This window comes from Chanodichthys erythropterus, chromosome 9, assembly GCF_024489055.1.
Source record: "Chanodichthys erythropterus isolate Z2021 chromosome 9, ASM2448905v1, whole genome shotgun sequence".
NCBI lineage: Eukaryota > Metazoa > Chordata > Actinopteri > Cypriniformes > Xenocyprididae > Chanodichthys > Chanodichthys erythropterus.
The window spans coordinates 39,255,262-39,280,295 of record NC_090229.1 but is presented as its reverse complement, the minus strand read 5'-3'; the positions used below and the strand labels follow the sequence as shown (position 1 = coordinate 39,280,295).

Sequence of the window (25,034 nt, the reverse complement as noted above, 5' to 3'; positions counted from 1 at the left end):
GGAGAGTAATTAATTACATTATTTTAATGTCTGGGTGAACTAACCCTTTAAATGTCAACACACAATAAAGACAATAGGACCAAAAATAAACACCAATTCAGAACTATAATAGTGTCTCATAAATAAACTTACTCTTTATCGTCTTGTGTGATTTCAGGCTCGAAGGTGAACTGTGTTTCTTGTTTCACGGTCAGGTGTGAATCAGCGGCGCTTCTCTCCACCCGCGGCCGCGTCTCGGGCGTCGATGTCCCGCTGTGATCCTCGGAGCAGCCGCTGACTAAAGGCTTCACTTGAACAGCTGTTTCCACGCGAGACAAAGAAAATCAATTAGTTCAGTATGTGATAACTCTAAAATAAACACTACCAACCTAAACCTCACCTTTACTGCGTCGCTTCGGCCGCGGTGTCGCGCATGACGCCTGAACCGACGCGCTCTTCCTCGGAGTCTCGCGGCACTGACAGCCCACATCCCGCGTCACAGGCTGCGGACACACGGGCTCCATCAGCGCGTGTAATGCGCGTTATGATGATGATACGGCATCAGATCACGTACCTTCATAGTGTGCGGAGCTCCGACCGTGTAGAGCGACGGGACGGCGGTGTGCTTCAGGTACAGGACCTTGGCGAAGCCCATCTCGTACTGTGTGAGATTCTGGAAGCTCTCGGGCGAGAAGTGCCGCGAACACAGCCGCGAGTTCACCGTCAGTCCCTCCTCCTGGAAGTGCAGGAACTCGAGCCAGCGGGCCCGCAACCAGCGCGGTCTCGGGACACTGAACAGGGTTTTGTCGGGAACACAGCCGAACACACAGCGCTTCGCCATCTTCAGCTCTCTAAAAACTACAATCTCTTCTTCTCCTGAGGGTTAGTGGCGCTTGACACACCAGATTAAGTGCATTACCGCCACCAACTGGAGAGGAGAGGTTAAAATAATAATGAAAAAGGCTGTATTTGAAGCTTCATCCTATTAGAGTCAACATGAAATCAAAATGGACAATTCTTACTTTTTTTTTTTATGGAATATCACAGTGTTTGTTATAATTAATTTATTGCTGCACATCATTATTGTTTTAAATTCATGTTCCTCATGATCTTGAATCAGAATATCTTCCTCTTGCAGCATCTCTTCTCTTCTCTGATGACGAGGGCGGGGCAACCTGTCACTCACATGAGATCCACCAATAGCAAACTACAACCATCCAATCAATTCCCCTCAGACAAAATCAAGCCCCGCCCTACATTTGTTCTTGTTTGAGAAGCGTTTCACTCAGATATACCACACTATAAGGAAAAGACAACGTTTGATCTGGTAACACATCACAAACAACACAACTCATTAACAGTAACTGATAGTTATCACCATACTTCCCCCGGAAACTGATTACAATAACAATAGATTTTCAAAAATGTTGTTTAAATATACAAATGAAGCATTATTTACTTAAAAATGAGCTAATTTGCATATATTTCTAGTACAGGTTCAGAATTAGTTTTTTAGATACATATGTAACATATATGAAACATTTACTGTAATTGAAATCTATAGACACAAATAGATACATAAATGCTTAAAGGGTAACCCAAATATGTAGTTTCTGTCATTAATTACTCTCCCTCACACTCATAAAACCTTCATTAATCTTCAGAACACAAAGATATTTTTGATGAAATCCGAGAGGTTTATGATTCGTCCATAGACAGCAATATAATCAACACTTTCAAGGTCCAGAAAGGAACTAAAGACATTGTTAAAACAGTCATGTGACTGCAGTGGATCAACCTTAATGTGATGAAGAGATGAGAATACTTTTTGTGCGCAAAAACAACAAAATAACGACTTCTTAACAATATCTAGTGATGGCTGATTTCAAAACACTGTTTCAGGAAGATTCGGAGCGTTATGAATCAGTGTGTCGAATCAGCGGTTTGGAGCGCCAAAGTCACGTGATTTCGGCAGTTTGGTGGTTTGACGTGTGATCCGAATCACTGATTCGACACAAAAGATTCATAACGCTCCGAATCTTCCTGAAGCAGTGTTTTGAAATCGGCCATCACTAAATAAGTCATTATTTTGTTTTTCTGGCGCACCAAAAATATTCTCGTGGCTTTATAATATTAAGATTGAACCACTGTACTCACATGAACTGATTTAAATATGTTTATAGTACATTAACGGATCTTGAGAGAGGAAATGTCATTGCTGGCTATGGACGATTTCATCAAAAATATCTTAATTTGTGTTCTGAAGATGAACGAAGGTGTGGAACGACATGAGGGAGAGAAATGAATGACATTATTTTCATTTTTGGGTGAACAAACCCCTTAACGATGGATTTTGGATGTTTTCTTACCACTAGTCTGAAAAAACACAAAGCCGAAATCTCAGAACTGAAGAAACAGGGTTTCAGCCTGTAGTGCTTTAATAAAAGCGGCCCATACGCAGCACAGAATGTGCAACATGGATCTAAACATGTAGTAAATGAACATGAGAGGCAAGAAAATCTCACTGTAATAAAACACAAACCATGATCTAAATTATGGCAAGAGTTTATTTGCACATGAACTCAGAAGACGAGCCACTGTAACAGAATCCTGACGCACTGGAGAGAAGGTCTTAATTCATGTTTAGAGCGTTGCGTGTGAAGAGTACAGCCGTGCAGCAACACTGTCAACTTTCAGTTGTGCCGTTTTAAAATTCTCTATAATCAAAAGCAAACTGTACAAAATAAGTTTATGCAATTCCCAATTTGTAAGTGTAAACACAATAAGTACATAAGCCTTGTGCGTATTAAAAAATACACTTCCTGTCAAGCAAACAAACAAACCATGAACTAGTTAGTGCACACAGGAACAATTTCATTCTACCTTTAATGATGAAATTAAATGCACTTGTTAGATTATCCTGTCGTCTACACGACTACAACTCTTCTGCTGTTGAGACAGACAACAACGATCATGAGAATCACGTCTTAAACTAGATGATTAGTTCAGAATCTGACTTTAAATATCCCGTTATTTCATATTACGGTCTGCAATTTAAAAAAGCAACATCACCACAGAACGTACAACGGATCAACTGTGCCATCACGGGGGAAATGTTCAACTCTACTCATCTTTAATTTATGCATTCGTCATCAAATTAAACTACCGGGTTTGTAAGTAAAGAAGTGCACATCCTACTCTCAGTGTCTGAGTTTCAATCCAGTACTCTGCGTTTATCAATCATACTGGTTTAACACACTGACACTGGGAGACTGCATCATATCCAACCATCATAAATGAATTATCCAATGCTTCTTATTGCACAAGTCCCTTCCTTTTCATAACGGAACATAACTGAGCTGGCTGAAATAGTGAGATTGGCAGATGGGATGAATCCAGGACGGCTCCGGCTATAGCTTGATGTTGTTGAGGCCTTTAGAGAGGCTCTGTACGTATGCCTCGTGGATCACACTGAGGAAATGAGCATCATTCTGCAAACAAATGGAGACAGACAGGTGACGACTGAATCTACGCTCCAGCGGCTGAATCTGTGTCCGGTGTGTGTACCTTGATGAGGTGAAGGAGCGTGTCCTGCAGCTGGCTGCGGCTGTACAGGTCTGCGCTGGGGAACGGGGCGGTGGGGGACGTCGGGGAGGCGGGGTTTTTGGGCGGCTCCGTTGTCTTGGTAATGGAGTGCTGAAATACACTGGGAGACAGCAGCAGTGAAGACTCCTCCCCCTGGACACCTGGCCCCGCCTTCACACGACAGAGAGATCAGAGTGGTCACAAAAAACATTTGGGCTCAACATAAAACCAAACAAACCATTTCCGCTCAATCACAGAATGAAATCTATACGGTCACTGAACAACATGGTGTTTTCAAGAGTGGACTTACTTTGACCAGAGACGGGGACGGTGTAAAGGCGTTCACTTCTTTACTCTGTGCCAAAGACAGGAAGAGATGGTTTAGACACATTTGCCTTATACGAGACACATTTATAAGCCTTATTTAGTTTGTCCATTTTCTGATGAGCAAAACTCTTTGCATAGATCATGTCAACGACATTTGTGTTGATGAATTTGGTATTTTTCCTGCATTTTTCATTGCTGTGCATCAAAATGAATACAGATGCGCAGTGCTCAATATTACGCAAAACAGCAGAAATATCGTGTTAAATAATGCAAGTATAATAGCCACGTTTCCACCGCAGGAATTTTCCCCATTGACTTTGGGTCTCGGTGTGTTTGGACTGCAGGAACGAGGGTCTAAATGAAGTTATGGGTAAAAATCCCCCCATCAGAAAGTCCCTGCTCATGAGGTGGTACCGTTTCAAAGTTCAGGAACTTGACGCTGAACATGCTGATTGGACGAGTTCACACAGCATTTTATTTCAACCACTATTTTTAAAAGTCTGTTCGCTATTCGATCATCATGGACCGCCGACGAGGTTAGGCTTTATTAAACTTGTATGTGGAGGACGAAATCCAGCGAGAAATGGAAAGTCGCACACAGTCCTGCGTCACCGGACTCTTCTTCACGGTGCTTTAGACCGTGTTCTGGGTAATTTCAGTGGAAACGTGCCTTATTTTAAATATTGAATCTCACTTTATTAACCAGTTAAACCAAACTAATAAGGAATAAATGTCTGTTAATGCAAGTGTTGAACTTGCTGCTTCTGTGTTCAAACCATGGTTAATTATGTTGATGAAAAATTTGTCGAAAACAAAACTATGACTAAATAAAAAACAGTTCTCTCTTGAATGAATGACTCAATCATAAAGACTTTCATTATTGGATGAATCAGCGACTCACTCCTAAAGACTCGTTTCATAACAGGATGAATCTGCATTCAATGACAAATACATTTTTAAGTCACTTGTCTCCACCTACTGGTGTAGCGATATAATTAATACAACCTTTATTTGAAGCGTCAAGATCCTTTCAAAAGGTGATTTACTCTATTTTGATCTCTACAGTAGACATCAGTGTTTATATCTGAACTATAAACTTATATTCCAGTAAAGAAATAATGATAATGTGTGGCTGAAAAGACAGTTTGTGAAGCGGTTTCATATCTATACATGACAACTGCTCTCTCTGGATCAGAACACAGATATGAATGTTCGCTGAGATCAGACTTGTCAAAGTTTAATATAGTTGTCATTTAGGAATAAGAATCTTTTTAATCATTAATAAAGCAGCTCTGGAGAGCAGATATAAATAACTGCATCTGCTATTTCTGATTTAAAAAGAAACGTACCATGAAAATATTGCTTGGCGTATTCGCCTGTGCCGACGCTGCAGTCTTTCCTGTAAAGGGCACTGAAACTTTGCAGCCAGATTCTCTGAAGCTCTGTGGCGTGACTAGAGGGCTGGGCATGAAGCCTGGCAGTGACATGGCTGTCACATGACCATCTGTGAGAGGATTCATATATGCAGGAGGAAGCGGTCCAGCCGAACCACGACGTGTCGTCTGAGCGCCGGACCTGCCGCCGCTCTCCTCCGTATTTGAAGCGGCCGTTTTTGGGTCTCGGCTGCCGCAACCCTGGAAAAGAGAGACCAACGCTGGGCCTCCTGGGTCCGAGGAGAGGCGAGGAGTGAGCAGGGGCTCCACGGAGCGGGGCGGAGGGCCGTACGCCAGTCCACGCATGCCTTCTCCCGCAGCCGAGTTTGTCTGGGCCGGTTCTTTGGGCAAAGAGCTGCCGAAAAGCTCTTCCACTGTGATCTGCTTCACTACTGAGTGACTCGACTGTGGAGCAGAAACAAACTCTTTACACACACTGCTAGACGAGTGTTATGATGTCATGAGTGAAGGAGTGTGATCAGCAGAACCTTCTCCGGCTGAGCCGCCGTGACGTCGTCTCTCTTCTCCTGTGACGGCACAGATTCACAGCTCGCCTCAACATCCCTCTCTGTCGACTGACTCTATAAACACAGACACACGTTATTACAGTCACTTCCTTTATCTACACTTTCTTCAGTCTGATTGTGGACAATCTCTTAGCTGATAACTGGTTTGAACTATATATTTGAACAATCAACCTCATTTGTGGCACAATGCCTAATATCACACTAAATTTCCACTTGTGCCTCTTTAAAACAATTATTTGATGAAAAAAGTTACAGTACGATTCATTAAACTCATTGATTAACTTTGACCTCAAACCTGGTTTGTTTCATAATATTTAATGTAGTCTTTGTTTGAATTACGTTTTGATTTGAGAGTGAAGGACAATCCAAATATTATAATAATTATAAATAATAAATACATCTGCAAGCAGCAATTATTGGGCTCAAGCACAACAGAAGCAAACAAGGAAACTAGCAGCAGACCAGCTGCAAACATTAGTAAATAGACAATTTTAAGCAAAAATGTTGGATTTTTTTTTTGTCATTTTGTAATTAAAATGAAAGTCGTGTTTTTCAAGGTACCCATAAAGGTCATAGTGGACTATGATAGCAAATGAGACAAAGACACTGCATGCCAAATTTGAAGTTAATCAGACCAACGGTTCTGTGGTTAGAGACGATTTAATGTTTTGTTCAATTATAGCGCCACCAAGTGGACAGTCCCACCACTTTCTGTGTGTGTCCACACAAAGTGCTCCCATACATAAATAAGCCTGTCACATTTGGTGAAAATATCTCTTTTCATTTTGGAGTTATAGACATTTATATTTATGAGAAGATTAAAAAAAAATGAACTTTGATTGGATTTTTTGCCACTTCCTATCAAAATTTTTGTCCTGTTTTGTCCTGTAGCATTTAGGAAACGAACTATGTTTCCGATTTTCCTACAGTGGTTTCGTCTTGATCGTTTTCGTCTTGATCGTTTTCGTCTTGATCGTTTTCGTCTTGATCGTTTTCGTCTTGATCGTTTTCGTCTTGATCGTTTTCGTCTTGATCGTTTTCGTCTTGATCGTTTTCGTCTTGATCGTTTTCGTCTTGATCGTTTTCGTCTTGATCGTTTTCGTCTTGATCGTTTTCGTCTTGATCGTTTTCGTCTTGATCGTTTTCGTCTTGATCGTTTTCGTCTTGATCGTTTTCGTCTTGATCGTTTTCGTCTTGATCGTTTTCGTCTTGATCGTTTTCGTCTTGATCGTTTTCGTCTTGATCGTTTTCGTCTTGATCGTTTTCGTCTTGATCGTTTTCGTCTTGATCGTTTTCGTCTTGATCGGCTAAATCACAACGTTGCACTAACCATAAAGCGAAACCTGGCATGTTTGGTATCGGTGGACTCGGCAAGTCTACAACACTCAAAGTCATAAACATGTGAATATTTGATTTTACCACAAGGTGGCACTGGTTTGAAACTTCTCAGGCTCCTTCAGAGCATCGTACCGATGACCCATATCGAGTTTCGTAACGATCTGCTATGCGTTCCTAGAATACAGCATTTTACTACAAAATTCAAAATGTCCGATTATGGTTATCATTCGACTTGGCATGCTGCCCCGAATCTAACGAGACCACTTTTATGATTTTTGGCCAAATCATTTAGAAGTTATAAGCAAAAAAAGCCATTTTCGTATATATATCTGGACCAGTAGATGGCGCTGCGCTGAAAATGCTGCATTTCAGCGCAGTGCCATCTACTGGTCCAGATATACGGAAATGGCTCAGGTTATGCTTGTGATGATGCACCAAATTTGATCTGAATACGTTAAAGCATTGCGGAGATGTAGCCTCGCATCCAATTTGGCGAGCTCTTCGTCAGAATCGTTTTCATGTTATTCGAGAACGGCTGGGTTTAGAGCGCGGCGCGGGACAAGATCTGATAGGCACGCGGGCGGTGAGACACTACTCATGTGCGGGTAACTGTGGTTTGTGATTGTTGATGCTTTAATAGCAAATATTTTATCGGAAGCGTTTATGCTTGGCGACACAACTTAATATTTCATGGATGTAGGGACAAAAAAACTACATAAGCTACTTTTATGCGGGATTTTGTGGGCGGAAGCGGGACAAAACATGAATGTTGCGGGCGGGAGCGGGACAGAATCCCGTGGGAGCAGGCGGGCGCAGGACTGAAAATCTGTCCCGCGCAGGTCTCTATTTTTGATGACTTTTTGCCAGCATGGTTTGAAGATGATCTGATTTGATTTTCATGAAAAATCGGATGAACCGTCTAGGAAGAGTTAGAAAAAGTAGGCCTCTTGGTGGGAAAATTTAGTGGGAAAATTTTTAATATGAAAAACGATCATAGGGTGCAATCATCTTTTTCCAAGGAATCAGAGTAAAAAATTTTGTTCAAATGGTTCAAAAGTTATTAGCATAAATGTAAGTGAAACTTTAGACAGTTGGTGGCGCTAGAAGGATTGAGTTAGAGACAGATTTGCTGTGGCGAGTGTTTGGACTGTATCGCTGCGTCCGAACTTCCCTACTATATAGAATATGAAAAACAGTACAACAACAGAGTAGTATGTCTGAATTCATAATATTCAAAAAAACAGTAGGCGAAAAGTCCCCGGATGACCTTCGGATGTGCATGAGGCCACGGGAGAGGATTTATGAATGGAGGTGAAGCGACGCAACTGACACTGGTAGGTCACATGGTAATGACAACATGGCGGATGTAGTACGTCTGGATTACACTCAAGCTACACACATTCATATTACATAGAACATAATGTTTTTAAAGGTCATGAACTCAAATTCAAATGCAGTACCTACTCAGACAGTACGTGTTTTCGACGCACCGTATCAGTGTTTTTACCAGGCTTGAGAGGGTTACTTTAAAAATGTTCCATTACAGTTACAAATTACTTCATAAAAAAGTATTCATTAACGTAATCCAAGTATCACAAGATGAAAGTAATGTAATCTGATTACTTTTGATTACTTCAAGGTCACATATATAAAGAAAGAAAGAGAAATGTAAAAATTGCACAGCTTGTTCAGTGCGAACGACGCTCTGGACAGTAGACGGAATATCATGATATCGTAATTGTTGATTTAACGGTCTGAAATTGAGTATGTCTCTCACTTTTACAAACACACTCATTGAGTGCACGCATGCACTATGTGACGTAGTCTAGTAGGTTACACTAGTGTGCGTGCTTATCTAGAGTGTACGCTTTCACTGCGTGATTTAGTCTATTAAAATGCCTTTAGAATGCATCAGAATTCAAGATAAGGGGCAAAAATGCCCCGTATACATTTCATATTTATATAATTTAATATAGTTAACCGATATTACACAAAGAGCGCCGTTTTTCTCCAAATATCAGCATGATTACAAATGTGATACTGATTTTATTCAGCGTACAGTTTAATGAACAAGAACTTAATCAAGTGTCTGTTTCGCTGTATTTCGCCAACGAAAATAGTTACAAAGTCCACAGAATTGTTTTGCGTCTCTGAACAACACTTCCTGAATGAATCAGCCGCTTGAATGAATCGGTTGAATCTCAATGACTCGCTCATTAACAGTGATTCGCTGCCACCTACTGGCGGATTGAAATTCACGTTTAAAGTATCTTTTAATTTTTTTAATAATTTCAAATAACAGTATTTAACGTTTTATAATTTCAACATTAAAAACATTATTTATGCATCTGTAACTGCTCTCGACTGACTAACTTTAATAAAGTTTAATCTATAATCATATAGTTATACATTAGATTACAATTTCTGTACCTGAAAATCTCCTGTTTAAACCTACATGAAAAACTTGAAAAGTACCATTTATTTCATTTATGTGTTTGTTTTGTTGTATTTATTTGTGCTAGTACTCGTAATTTGATTATTTATTACCATTTTATTACTTACTGTTTATTTGTCTAACAATATTTGAAATTTAAGTGAGTTAATCTAGTAGCTTTTGGTGTCATAACCTTATTTATTAAGGTTACATGTATCAAAAACAACTAAAACAATAACTAGGCCCATTTTCTTTTCTTTTTTTTGTGGTGGGGCAAGTAAATATTTGAACCACTGGCCTGACCGGGCCGGTAGAAAAAATCCCTATACTGTATAATCAAGCAGCGCTTAATATGTGTTATTATCGCAAAATAATGATTTGTTTAGTTTTTAATGAAACCACTGTAATCCTGATAGTATTCCCTCTTTTTTTTCAAAATGTAACTGTAATCTGATTACTATGTTTTTTTTAAGTAGTATAAAAGTAATAATAAGTAGTTTATCTTTATAGTGCTTTCAATTAGAGCAGAATCCTGCTGTGAAAGTGAGGTCCATCATACCCTCTGATACTCCTCTTTCGCCCTGCTGAGCAGCTCCAGGATGTCTGTGGGTTTGGTCTGAACACACCCGTTCGTCCTGCCGCTCGAGCCTCCGTCGGGTGACACGCGCTGTGCTCGCAACGCCTCCTGCTTCACTATCCTGCACACAAACACTAGTTAGCCGGCAGGGATCCGACCGGCTCGAGTCTGATGGTTCTCACGATCACCCGTACTCACTGTAGCATGAGCTGCGCGATCCGCTGGCAGTCGGCCTTATCGTAGAACCAGATGCTGTAGATGCCCACTGACACACACAGAGACAGAGGGGACGTTCACACACAGACACGAGAGGTGCAAATCAACGGTAATCCACAGACGAACACAGTCTCTGTGTGTCAACTTACAGTTGCCGTTCCTGTACAGCAGAAAGGGATCCTGCAGCTGGAACTCCAGGTCTTTATTGATCGGCTCCACCAGATTCTCTGTACTCAGACGGTTCATAATCGTGAAGCCATGATGAGGGGAAGCCGACCTGTGGAGAAACATCACCATGATCATCATGACCATCATCATCATCATCACGGTGTAATGATGCTGACATCAGCCTTCAGTCGATCTCACCTGGCGTAAACAAATAACGTGCCTTCAATCTCAGTCTTCTCCTGCAGTGAGAGAGATGCGTTAGTTTCCAATCAGATGATGACCGATCACAAACACTGTCACACTGAAGCTGACATTCACCACCTTAAAGGATTAATCCACCCAAAAATTAAAATAATGTAATTACTCACCCTCATGTCGTTCCACACCCGTAAGACCTTCGTTCATCTTCAGAACACAAATTAAGATATTTTTGATGAATTCGTCCATAGCCAGCAATGTCATTTCCTCTCTCAAGATCCATTAATGTACTAAAAACATATTTAAATCAGGTCATGTGAGTACAGTGGTTCAATATTAATATTATAAAGCCACGAGAATATTTTTGGTGCGCCAAAAACACAAAATAACGACTTATATAGTGATGGCCGATTTCAAAACGCTGCTTCAGGAAGATTCGGAGCGTTATGAATCAGTGTGTCGAATCAGCTGTTTGGAGCGCCAAAGTCACGTGATTTCAGCAGTTTGGTGATTTGACACGTGATCCGAATCATGATTTGACACAAAAGATTCATAACGCTCAGATGCTTCCTGAAGCAGTGTTTTGAAATCGGCCATCACTAAATAAATCATCATTATTTTGTTTTTTTTGGCGCACCAAAAATATTCTCGTGGCTTTACAATATTAATATTGAACCACTGTACTCACATGAACTGATTTAAATATGTTTTTAGTACATTAATGGATCTTGAGAGAGGAAATGTCATTGCTGGCTATGGACGAATTCATCAAAAATATCTTAATTTGTGTTCTGAAGATTAATGAAGGTCTTACGGGTGTGGAACGACATGAGAGAGAGTAATTAATGACATTAATTTCATTTTTGGGTGAACTAACTCTTTAAATCTGAATTATGATGTAAAAAAAGTCACAAAAATGACAGAAAATGAATCTAAAAAGTCAATCATGACTTACTAAATCGTAATTGTGAGGTAAAAGGTCGAAATTATGGCACAGAAAGTCTTTTTATCTGATAATTATGTGATGTTTTTGTTCTGTGGAGGAAATGGGCTTATCAGTATTACCCGAAGAAGACTTTACTGACAGAAGCTGATGTGTTTATCTAAGTGTTAACAGCTGCTGTAGTTCAGTCGTGTGATCTTGATGAACTTATAAACACATAATCTTGATGAATTAATAAACACATAATCTTGATGAATTAATAAACACAATCTTGATGAATTAATAAACACATAATGTTGATGAACTTCTAAACACATAATGTTGATGAACTTCTAAACACTCATGAGGGGATTGTGTGGCGTTGTTGTCATTAGCAGCTGAGCTAGCGGAGGATGAACTCACCCACTCGTTGGCTTTGGAGTTGAAGGTGTAGAGCGCGACCTGTCCGGTGACGTCCAGCAGTGTGGTGATGTAGGGGTCATAGTGCTGCAGAGCCGCCAGACTCATGAGCTGACCCGCTTTATTCACGCTCTCCATCTTCTGCGTGTCTGTGTTCAGCGCCTGAGCTTCTGCTGCGCTGCTTCAGGGGGTTTAGCGGCAGTTTGACATCAGAGCCGCTGCACTACTGCCACCTGCTGTTCTGGATCCGAAAATCAAAAGACATTTACTACATCTGCTCTCTGCACACATGTTAATATTGTCCGTTCTCCTCTGTGTCAGATATAAGAGGGATGTTACCATTAAAGCAGAGAATATAAATAAAAAATACAGTGCTGAACATTAGGCCTTGTTTTGTGCTTGTCCTTTGGATGACTAAATTGATCATTTACTTGTCAGAGGAAAAAAGTAGTTTGTCTGAAAAAAAAAGAGGATTTTTTTGTGTGTTGTAAATAGTTTATTCTGAAACAAGCAACATTCTCATCAGTGTTTTATCAGCAGTGATATATTTAAATCTGTGTGTTTATATTATTTAGTGTTTTATTAACCCTTATAAAGGGCATTTCCCCCCAATCTAATTAAATCTATGTTTCATCTTTTATTCCAAATTCTTACATTTGATAAATTAAAAAAAGTAGTCCTAAGACACTAATTACCAAATTAAATAATTTGCACTGAAAAAGTACAACTGCATTCAATAATGTTATGAGATTCTTTAAATATGTTTGAATATATAAATAAGATAATGTACTAAAAACATATTTAAATCAGTTCATGTGAGTATAGTGGTTCAATATTAATATTATAAAGCCACGAGAATATTTTTGTTGCGCCAAAAAAACAAAATAACGACTTATATAGTGATGGCCGATTTCAAAACACTGCTTCAGGAAGATTCGGGGCGTTATGAATCAGTGTGTCGAATCAGCGGTTCGGATCGCGTGTCAAATCGCCAAACTGGATTTCGGATTTCATCAAAATGAATGAAGGTCTTACGGGTGTGTGGAACGACATGAGGGTGAGAAATTAATGACAGAAATTTCATTTTTGGGTGAACTAACCCTTTAATGAATGAGCCACTGAGTCATTTATCTAAACGATTCATTCAAAGCGCTGAATCAAGATTGAAGCAGTTGTTTATGAATGAGCCACTGAATCTTCACTCAACCGATTCGTTCAAAACGCTGAATCATTGGAAACGGCGGAGCTGCGCTGGTTCTGCCTTGTTTGAACTATTTTCGCTGCTACAATAGAACACAAAACAGGCAATACTGCACCTAAAACGTAATTAATTAATATTAACTACTTGTTTATTTAACTGTTATATGAAATTAGTGTCAGTTTCAATCAAGGTGATATTCAGGAATTCAGCCCCGATTATAACCTACAGAAATGTATATTTATTCATCATGCTTTGGTAACTTCATTATAGTTTTAGCCTAAGTGTTATAGACTCCCAGTAGAGCTGAAGGAATTAAAACTGTGATCATTTATAGTGACTTATGGATATGGTATGATAGTCTGTAATTTTTCTGTTCTCGTATTTTCTTTTTGTTCTTAATTTGGTGCATTAATATTTTTTTTTGTTTATATTTTTTCTTCCTGTCCTTAACATCAGTCTGCTAAAAGGGACTGGTGCATTTTACATATTGTGTGTATTATTAATGTGCATTGTCCCTGATTAAATAAATAATAATAATAACTAGAATGTACATTTCCTGAAGAAAACGAGAATGGTGCTTGCAGTGACAAAACTCATTTGCTTGGGTTTTCTGAGTGGTTGCTAGGGAGTTGCTAGGCAGTTGCTAAGGTACTTGGGGTGGTTGCTAAGGTGTTGCTATGTGGTTGCTATGGTAACCTGGCTGGTTGCTAGGGTGTTGCTAGGCAGTTGCTAAGTTACTTGGTATGGTTGCTAAGGTGTTGATAGGTGCAAAGGTGCAAAAAAACAACTTCTCCGATGACGTCAGTTTAACGGTTTGAATATCCTCAAAGACTATAGAATAACATAAGATGTGTCACTCGTATTGTTCTGAATGGGAGAAAGTGAAACGCGCAATATGGCAGAATAAGTCCCGCCTTCTAAAAAAGAGCCAATCGCCGACTGGTAAATCGACATCGTGTCACTGCAGCAGCCGTTAGAAGCTCCGGTTCCTATAGAAACAGTTAGACACGCGACTCCGAAATGAGACACAAGAGACGCACATTAAGGACTGCGCATGCGCATTAGCTTGATCCAGCCTGAAAAATACAGGGTTTTTTTGTCATGATTAGAGCATTTAGAAACAAAATTCATGAGACAGTTGTTGTCAGATTTCATTGGTGATTTCAAATATGACAGTGAATCGAAAGCTTGGCAAACAGCTTGGGAGAATTTGATATTTCCCCATTCAGAGAGATAGGAGCTGCACTTGGATGCCTGAGAGGAGTTTCTAAGATGGCCGCCGAGTGAAATGACTCATCTAAAAGGGACTTTGCTATCCTTAACCACGCCCCTCCAACCGCCAGTATGCTAAATAAATGTGCACTAAAAATCATTTAATTTAAATGTACTAATTCCAAAAAGTGGTAGCTTACTTGATAAAGGCTAAAAAGAAAGTCGTCAGTCTGTATAGAGCCATTTTCACTTATGGAGTATTGGATTTATTTGAATGTAACAATAAACTATTTGAGCTGTTTTAATGGACTTAAAGGGTTAGTTCACCCAGAAATTAAATTTCTGTCATCAATCACTCTCCCTCATGTCGTTCCACACCCGTAAGACCTTCATTCATCTTCAGAACACAAATTAAGATATTTTTGATGAAATCCTTTTTTATCCTCCATTGAAAGCAATGAAATTACCACATTCCAGGTCCAGAAAGTACATACTTTACTGAGCCGGCGTTCAGATGTAAACAGCATAGCAGAATGACAGAGGAGAGAGACGAATTTGTTGAATAAAGTCGTTATTTTTGTTTTGTTTTGTGCACAAAAGTATTCTCGTCTCTTCATCATATTAAAGCAGAACTAAGTACTTTTCTAACTTTTTTTACATTCATAAATAGTTTTCTAAGTCCTTACGATGGTTAATTGACTTGTAGTGGTGTGTTTGAGGTGAGCACTAACCCCCTCTGGCACGTCTACGCCAAAAAACAGCACTTGCCAGTTGAGCTTCGCCGACCCGACACAATCTCGCCTCATGTTCACGTTCACGCGAGACTGACAAAATGATTCACGGTAATTCAAAAACAATGTATATATTATGACTTTATAAGACAATTTTGAAAATGTCCACCTCCATCGAGTGTACTGTATTTGCAAATTACCCACCTCTGTCGAGATTTCTTGTACTGTATTTGCAAAACTACTGCCCTGGTGAGCGTTGTAGTCGTTGTAGTCCAGAGCTGTGCTTGGAGTATTTACAACAGTGTGATTCCCTGAAGGAACCTGTAGGGGGAGCTTCGCAAATCTTACTGAGTTCCGCTTTAAAGGTGCCCAGGAATGCTTTTTCACAAGATGTAATATAAGTCTAAGGTGTCTCCTGAATGTGTCTGTGAAGTTTCAGCTCAAAATACCCCATAGATTTTTTTAATACATTTTTTTGAACTGTCTATTTTGGGGCATCATTAACTATACACAGTGGTGTAGTCTAGTTTTTTGTAGTGAGTATACTGTGACCCCCCCCCCCCAACCCCCAACATATTACATTGTAATAATTAAGTTATAATAGGCCTACTAGGCCTAACTTAACTTTTTTTTTTTTTTTATGTATTTTTTGAAATATAAACATTTAAATGGTGGCTGCCAACTTGATGGATTTATTCAAACAGTCATTATATAGGCTATTGAAAAACATTAAAAATTATAATTAATATGTAATATGGTGCATACATTTAGCTAAATGCTCCTCTCTTGTTCATTTTTGGTCACGAGTTTATGGTCACTGAATATTGAAATTTGTTCTGAGGTAACATTACAGGCATGAAAACGGGTCAGGGGTGAAAAAGGTGAGAAGGATATTACCCCTCTAGGGGGGTCCGGGCGCATGCTCCCCCGGAAGAAAAATTTTAATATTCCACATTTTAAAGCATCAATCTGATGCTTTTTGAGATGCTTTTTTTAGTTTAGAGTTACAAATCGTACCAGCGTACTTTGAAGTCAAAATGCGTATCCGCTACGTAAATTGTGTACAGGTTGGCAGGTCTGCTTATTAGAACAGTGGACCACTTTACCTTCTGCCTTGTCAGTCCCCTCACCTCAAAATCTAACTCCTCAAAAACGGTAGCATTAGCTAATAGATTTCCACCGGAGCTTTAGCTAGCTGGCTAACGTTGTGTTCTCTCCTACTGTGTTCAATGACTCAATTCATCAAGCTGTAGCTAACGTTAGCTAAGTCTATGTCAACAGAGCTCCTGGGTAACTTATATACCAGAAAATATTAAAATGATTGAAACCATTCAGGGCTCAACGCTAAGGATTTTTTCTGCTGGCCCAGTTGGGCCAGTAGTTCAAATTTTTACTTGACCCGCCGAAATTTTCCGGGCCCCACAACAAAAAAATTAATAAAAGTAAAAGACAAGAAAATGGGCCTATAAAATAAGCATAGTTATTGTTTTCATTGTTTTTGATAAATTTAACCTCAATACATAAGGTTATGACACCAAAAGCTACTAGATTTATTTTAAATATTATTAGACAAATAAACAGTAAGTAGTAAAATAGTAACAAATAATCAAATTACGAGTAATAGCACAAATAAATACAACAGAACAAACATATAAATGAAATGGTGCTTTTCAAGTTTTTTATGTAGGTTCAAACAGAAGATTTTCAGGTACAGAAATTGTAATCTAATGTATAACTATAGAATAGATAACTTTATTAAAGTTAATCAAGAGCAGTTGCAGATGCATAAAAATGTTTTTAATGTTCAAAATATAAAACGTTAAATACTGTTATTTTACATTTTTAAAAATGAAGACTTTCACTTTAAATGTGAAATTTAACCCGCCAGTAGGTGGCAGCGAATCACTGTTAATGAGCGAATCATTGAGATTCAACCGATTCATTCAAGCGGCTGATTCATTCAGGAAGTGTTGCTCAGAGACGCAAAACAATTCTGTGGACTTTGGAACTATTTTTGTTGGTGAAATACAGCGAAACAGACGATTTGGTGTCTAAAATGTAAGTCACTTGATATTAAGTTCTTGTTCATTAAATTGTATGCTGAATAAATCCAATATCACATTTGTAATCATGCTAATATTTGGAGAAAAACGGAGCTCTTTGTGTAATATTGATTAACTTTATTAAATTATATATGAAATATATACAGGGCCATTTTTGCCCCTTATCTTGGGGGCATTTTAATAGACTAAATCACGCAGTGAAAGCGTACACTTTAACCGTAGGTAACAATAACTCTGCTGTGTCTAGTAACATAAGACTGTTTTTGTAAAGTGAGGGTCATACTCGATAATTTCAGATCGTTAAATCAACAATTAGCCTACGATATTATAGACGATATATAACGCACACCCTACAGCACTGGCCCGATCGGGCAAGTGACCGGTGCGTCTGCTGTCCCGAGCGTCGTTCACACTGGCCCCGGACCATCGGGCAGTCCTGTCGAGCCCTGCCATCACTCACCAAATTCAGTCAGGTAAATCGCCGAGGCCAGGCGTGCTCTCAGCTTCTGATGGTGGTCTGTGATGCAAGGCCCTTCGCGTTAATATTTCCATGCACTCGCGCGCCCTTCTGGCACGCGCATCTGTTCACAGTTCACTGAATCGCAGGTCTCAGTTCTCCGATTTTCATGCCTGAACATTAGCCTAAATTTGACGTTACGTGACATTGTTTACAAGATGTTATTAACGTCTTTCCGCAGTTGAAACACCGATTATGCGAATACACAAGACATGATATGGATTTCATTAAGTTGATCTGTATCTTTTAACATAGGCCTACCTTTAGAAGTTCATTCATGTTTATTCAACTCTGAAACTGGTATGAAAACGGAGTAGAGGGTCAGTTCATGTGTGCTTTACGCTACCGGCGTTACACATCAAAGAGCGCCAAAACGGTATTTATGTTTTTTTTTTTTGGGCAGAATTTGAAATATGAAACTTTGTTTCATGTCAAAAGCAACAAACCACAAATCTTATTGTGATTTATTGGATGGTTACGTATCCTTGTGCTTTTTTAAGTGGGTATACGGAAATCCTTGATCTTTCCTAGTGGGTATACGGCGTATACCTGCGTATCACGTAGACTACACTACTGACTATACACTGATTTTGGCAGCGCCGCCCCTTTAAATGGCGAGCTTCCTGCCACACGAGCTCTCGACTATATTACAGTGCATTTACAAAGTTCACACAGCTAATATAACCCTCAAATGGATCTTTACAAGATGTTCGTCATGCATACTGCATGCATGCTTCGAATTATGTGAGTAAAGTATTTATTTGGATGTTTACATTTGATTCTGAATGAGTTTGATAGCGCTCCGTGGCTAAAGCTAACATTACACACTGTTGGAGAGATTTATAAAGAATGAAGTTGTGTTTATGAATTATACAGACTGCAAGTGTTTAATAATGAAAATAGCGACGTCTCTTGTCTCCGTGAATACAGTAAGAAACGATGGTAACTTTAACCACATTTAACAGTACATTAGCAACATGCTAACGAAACATTTAGAAAGACAATTTACAAATATCAGTAAAAATATCATGATATCATGGATCATGTCAGTTATTATTGCTCCATCTGCCATTTTTCGCTGTTGTTCTTGCTTGCTTACCTAGTCTGATGATTCAGCTGTGCACAGATCCAGATGTTAATACTGGCTGCCCTTGTGTAATGCCTTGAACATGAGCTGACATATGCAAATATTGGGGGCGTACATATTAATGATCCCGACTGTTACGTAACAGTCGGTGTTATGTTGAGATCCGCGTGTTTTCCGGAAGTCTTTTAAACAAATGAGATTTATATAAGAAGGAGGAAGCAATGGGTTTTGAAACTCAATGTATGTCTTTTCCATGTACTGAACTCTTCTTGTTCAACTATGCCATGATAAATTCAATTTTTGATTCTAGGGCACCTTTAAGGTTGAACCACTGCAGTCACATGTTTTAACGATGTCTTTAGTTCCTTTCTGGACCTTGAAAGTGTTGATTATATTGCTGTCTATGGACGAGTCATAACATAAACCTCTCGGATTTCATCAAAAATATCTTAATTTGTGTTATGAAGGGAGAGTAATTAATGACAGAAACTACACTTTTGAATGAACTAACCCTTTAATCGCTCAGCAGCAGGGATTTATATCGCTCAGATGTAAATGTGATGTCATCGAGACACCGCAAGAGGTCGCCGTTACACAGACACGCGCTTTTTGTGTAGATTAAAGTATGAAAAACCACACTGAGGTGATTTTGTATCACTGCACAGCTCGAAATTAATTTCTTGACATTAGATCATATTTAAGAGTTATCTTTACGACTAATCAATGCTTATGGTTAAACATCATAATCACACAGATCACTTTTTAATGAAATATTAGCGTGCACGCGCTCCATTCGTTTCCGCTCAGCAGCAGCACAGAAGGCAGAGGATTAATATGGGATTATCCTCTACAGACAGGTAATCCAAGCCACACTCCCTGACATTCCCCTGGGCTTCAACATATGGCCATAATGAGCAGAAAACATCATCATTGAGAGAGAGAGAGAGATGACGTTCATACTGGGAATCCGAGGTAAGATTCAGCTGAATTTGATCTGTAAACTGAACCAGATTTGTGTTGTTTAAGTATATAGTCCTGCAGCACTGCTCAGTGAGTCACAGGCCTGGAGAGGCTGAGTGACCTGTTGCAAAGCCTGTTAGATGTCCTGCAAAGGTAATTGAATATTCCTGGCAACTATATTCCCCGATCAAGGGCTTAATGTAAAACAGACGCGATCTGATGAAACACAAACCGGTGCTCGGGTTTCTCTGATTTGGTCCGAACGGAATCGGATCGCTGAGGATGTGTGGATTTAATCTCTATCGCGGGTGAAGCGCGTGCTCGACACCCGGATGTTGCGAAGATGCTCCAGCATCAGCATCATCATCATCATCACAGCGCTCCGAACATGATGGATAAGATGGTGTGATATAATCACACAACTGGACTGTAGCAAGCGATAAAACAGATTTTCAATGTGGAGGAGGGGATGGACGAGCCAGAGGAACCGACTGAAGGTAAACACACCAATCCAGATGTGACTTCGCGTTAAATTCGTTTCGTATTTAAAGCGCGTAACGGAGCGAAACTGTTGCTGTTTAAAGTGAGGTGTGGATGTGCGTGTCAAAGTTGTGCAGAACATCATGATGCTTCACCTGCACATCACACACAGGAACGTTATGATCAATGCGTTTTTATGATATTTTAAAAGCGTTTATTCTTAATGCGAACGCCACGGAAACATTGTATCATTCTTCAGTCATTACGGGAACGTTACTTTCGAATGTTCTGAAACAAAATGTTACAAACATCCAACTAAATGTTTCAGGTAAGAACGCTCCATAAATGATGTATTAATAATGTTTTTGTGCTTTAAAGAACATTATTAAAGACCAGATAACTGAACAAACTTTCTGTTAACTGAGAGAACCTCGAGAGAACGTTCCCTGTTGGCTGGGCATAAATATAGAGGAATGTGTAATGAATTATATGGGCCATTCTGCATGCAAACTGCTGTCCCACAACCAAAAAACACATTTAAAAAGCATTTAAGTATTCAAATTTTAGATGTTTGCTAAGATCCTTCTGTTATCTACTGAATCCACAATATTTAAAATATCAGTAAGATTAATATATATAAAATCATCATTTATTAATTTCAGTGAGGTGTCTGTCCTGAACACTGACCCCTACATTTCAACCTGTGAAAATGATATTGAAATAATGTTTTGTGATTTTTTTCCACCCATTGTTTTATTTATTTTATATTTTCTGTTTAAATCATGTCTGTGTTATGTTCATGTCATTACCGAAACAGAGTGTGTTTGAGTCTGAGACTGATTTTAACTCACTTCTACATTTCTGATCAGGAAATATTCCTCTCATATCCTCTCTTTCACAGCAGATAGATCATCATTCTGAGTTAAATGTGTTCAGAAGTCTGAAAATCTGTGCGGAGCTTTAAGGAACGTCACTAACAAACACCCTTTTCTGCAATTAAGCAAACTTTTTGGGGTGTTATTCCATTAAATGTAGTTTTTTATGTTTGTTCAGCTGTTCAGAACTGTGCTAGCTAACCATGTGCTGATTAGCATCTTTGAGCTATACTCAAAAATGTCTAAAATTGTCACTACCGAAACATGTCATCATTATTCTGGTAGTGACAAAAGGCAACACAATCATTCATTTGAGGGAAATAAACAATTTTAGTACAGTTATGCACATCATTAGTGTTTTAGTGTGAGAGTTAAATTGTGTCATGTGATGTGGTCACTACCAACACATTACTGTCACGACCAAAACATGTCAGAAATAAAGTATGATCAAATAAGATGTTATTCTAGTGTTTGGTTCAATGTTTATTCAAACTAATGAATCCTTCACTTTGACATCAGTTTGATAAACTTTATGACTTTTACAAAGAAAGATTGGATTCAAAATACAACAAATCTCATAAATTACACTTGAAATATTGTTAAAATTGTTATTGATTTATCTGTGAATTTTTTTTTTTTTTAAATAGCAAAAAATATATTTATAAGGTAGATGTAAACAAAATCTTAATGGGTCAATGTGACCCTTCTTATTAATTTTTTTATTATTAATTTATGTATTTTACTTTATTATTAGAGTACTTTGCACACATTTTTTTCTGTAGAATATCCCTATAATGAGGAAAATAATTGATATTACAAAAATAAAATAACAAAAAAAAATTACAAAATGTGACATTAAAAAGGATAAACGTCACTGTTTTTTCTAAAGTAAGAGTCCAGCAGCGGGAGGCTGTTTCAGCAGTCGGTGGGTTTAGTGGGGGGTAATTGAGAATGAATGGGGGAAAGTCATGTGAGAGGAGGCAACGGATTGGATATGATTGGTTTGTGCGATAAATCCCGCCTCTTTACTTCGTGTGCGTTCTGGAATCGGCCTGAATGAAGACAGTAATGGTGTTAATGGGAAGACTCATTTAAAAAGTCAGTAAACAGCTTAGCCATTAACATATCACTGCTTTATGTCACGCCAGAATCAAACGTGGAATGGCTTGTGAGGGTTTTTTGTGAGCAATCAGCTTGGGGAAAATCTTCATGTCCTGATGGAACATTAACAGTCAGATGTGGTATCTTTAAAAAGCTTTGACGCTCTATATATTAGTGTTGTAGTGATTAATCACATCTAAAATAAATGTTTGTAAATGTATAATATATATGTGTGTGTGTGTGTGTGTGTGTGTGTGTGTGTGTGTGTGTGTGTGTGTATGAATTATACTAATCATATTTGTTTATTTTCACTTGCAACTGCTTGTATTCTCAAAGAGCATTCATTTCCTCTCTCTTTTCAGGGGCAAACTATGCCAGCGGCAGCAGAGTCTCCGTCTCCAGTGAAGCCCCGCCCACCTGGACGGAAGGGCCGTCAATCACCAGCCATCACTCTCCGGCCCGGGCCGCCGCTCTCTCCTGGCAGGCAGCGATTAGCGCCGCCAGACAATCTCAGGGCGTCCCAAAGACCACGGACTCCTCCGCGCCTGCGAGCGTTGCTCCGGTCAGCTCTCTGGCCCAGAGGAAACGGCAGCAATATGCCAAAAGCAAGAAACAGGGAAGCATCTCTAATAGCAGACCTCCAAGAGCACTTTTCTGCCTGACTCTCAATAACCCTGTGCGCAGAGCCTGCATTAACCTGGTGGAGTGGAAGTATCCTTACATCAGCGCGGAAACGACACAGGGATGTGATCTTCGGTTACTCTGACCTGTAGGAAAGGTGTTTATTTACAGAGTCAAATTTGCAGTCTGGTTATCAACACAGTGTAAAAGTGCTGTCATCATTCACTCGCCATAACTCGTATGCTTTTCACTTTTCTGAGGAACACACACAGAAAAGCACTGAGGTGTGATGTTAGTGAGGTCAAACCTCAGTGATTCAGTGAGACTTGGAATAAAGCACAACAGTTTACCTTCCTGTGGAGCCTGAAACTTTTGAACCCAATTGACTTTTATTTTACACTCTTAAAAATAAAGGTTTCATAAAAGGGGTTTTTCGCTGGAATGCCGTAGAAGAACCATTTAAAGAGCCTTTTATGGTTTCCAAGGTTCCATTAAACCATCGATGCAAATAAAGTGTGTCTGGAGAAAAAGACCAGAAACTTGTTGTGTTCCACAGAAGAGGGAGAATCATACGAGTTTAGAGCGACGCTCCGATCGCTGGATAGAGCAGGGCAGTGTTTCATAACGTTCGTTTGTTTGTTCACCTTCATTAAGTTAAGAGTTATTATTGTCTGATTTACAGTGATGCCTGGCAGTGCAGCCGTTTGAGAAGACAACATCATTTCCTCATTACATTACCAACTATGAAACGGCAACATATTCAGTTATTAATATTTCATTGGTTTTCTCTTTTTTTTTGCTTGTGTTCATAATTTCTTGTATGACATCCTGGCCAAAAAAGTTATGTTGGCACAATTTGGCATTGCGTTATTATCTCAGATATTCTGGACGGGGAATATTGAATATTGTTGATGTTACAGGGCTTGAATTTGGGCATATTGCTCATAATTTTACTCATTCCCGCAGATTTTGTGTTCACACCCAAAGTGCGCCACATAAAGCCGCCTCTCAGTACTAAATTGGGTTCTTTTTCGCTGCTTATTGTGCTTAAACAGTCAAATTCACACAAAATAATGTCAAAATGTCAGCCTTGGTGAGTATTCACGTGAACACAGTCAGTATGTTTTAAGTGAATGTAAACAGATGAGAAAGAAAACGCATGTGTAACAGTATAATGCATCTTAAAGTGACAGCAGCCTAATAAACCTGCTGACAAATTATGAGATAATATTATAAATATCTATATGGCAGTTTTTCCCCATGATATCAATGTCAGAATTGTGGTCAGTGAAAATATTGAGTAGATAGATAGCCACAGTGGCTGGTAAGCAAAAAAGTTAATGTTAAGCCCTGTATATATATATATATATATATATATATACAGTAGTCAACATTTTAAATGGATCAAAACCTTTCATCAAAGTTGTCCTAAAACCTTCTTCTTAGGATAACCTTGATGAACTTTTTTGATCCACTTCAAATGTTGTCTACTATCTATCTATATATATATCTATATATATAATATTGCCCTTGTTATATAGGTCTGTCTATATATTTATAGCTCTAACATTTCTAAAATTTGTCAGCTCTGCTTTGTTTTTAGTCACATTTTCATAATGTATTGAAACACCTTTGTTGCCTCTGAAACTTATTTTAATTACACATCAAGTAGAATTCCTGTAATTATACCCTAGCTGAACTCCAGCTCTACCACCTTCTGTCTTTATTAGGAAAACTGCGAGAACTCGTCATCTCGGGTCACGTGATCATAAACGGTCAAAAATGACCATCGCATGACTCTTCTTCGCCTATGGCCTCGAGAAAGGGCAGTTCATGAGGTTAAGTTCCCGCGCTGCCCTTCAACGCTGTTGGGCTGACCAGTGTTAGTTGGTGGGAGTGTTGGGAAATGATCACTAGTCACACAGAAATGACATGCAATAGACTCAAATTATGACTGACACGACCGAATCCTGCTGTGAGATTCAGATACAAACAATTTGACTTCATAATGGAGTTTGATTGGGTGATTGTGTGATGATGTTTCTCCTTAAACATGTTTCCT

At 39.0% G+C, this 25,034-nt stretch overlaps 1 protein-coding gene across 1 annotated transcript; it reads right to left on the bottom strand.

Annotated features, from left to right (window-relative positions):
- Positions 1-2,396: 2,396 nt before the first annotated feature.
- Positions 2,397-12,306, bottom strand: dcp1a (decapping mRNA 1A). Its single transcript, XM_067394147.1, has 10 exons — positions 12,128-12,306; positions 10,783-10,823; positions 10,566-10,693; positions 10,399-10,465; positions 10,183-10,321; positions 5,813-5,905; positions 5,241-5,729; positions 3,875-3,919; positions 3,547-3,735; positions 2,397-3,470 (listed from the first exon to the last, which is right to left on the bottom strand). The coding sequence occupies exons 1-10, from the start codon at positions 12,260-12,262 to the stop codon at positions 3,390-3,392; spliced, it is 1,407 nt and encodes a 468-aa protein (XP_067250248.1). The 5' UTR covers positions 12,263-12,306; the 3' UTR covers positions 2,397-3,389.
- Between the last annotated feature and the right edge of the window lie 12,728 nt (positions 12,307-25,034).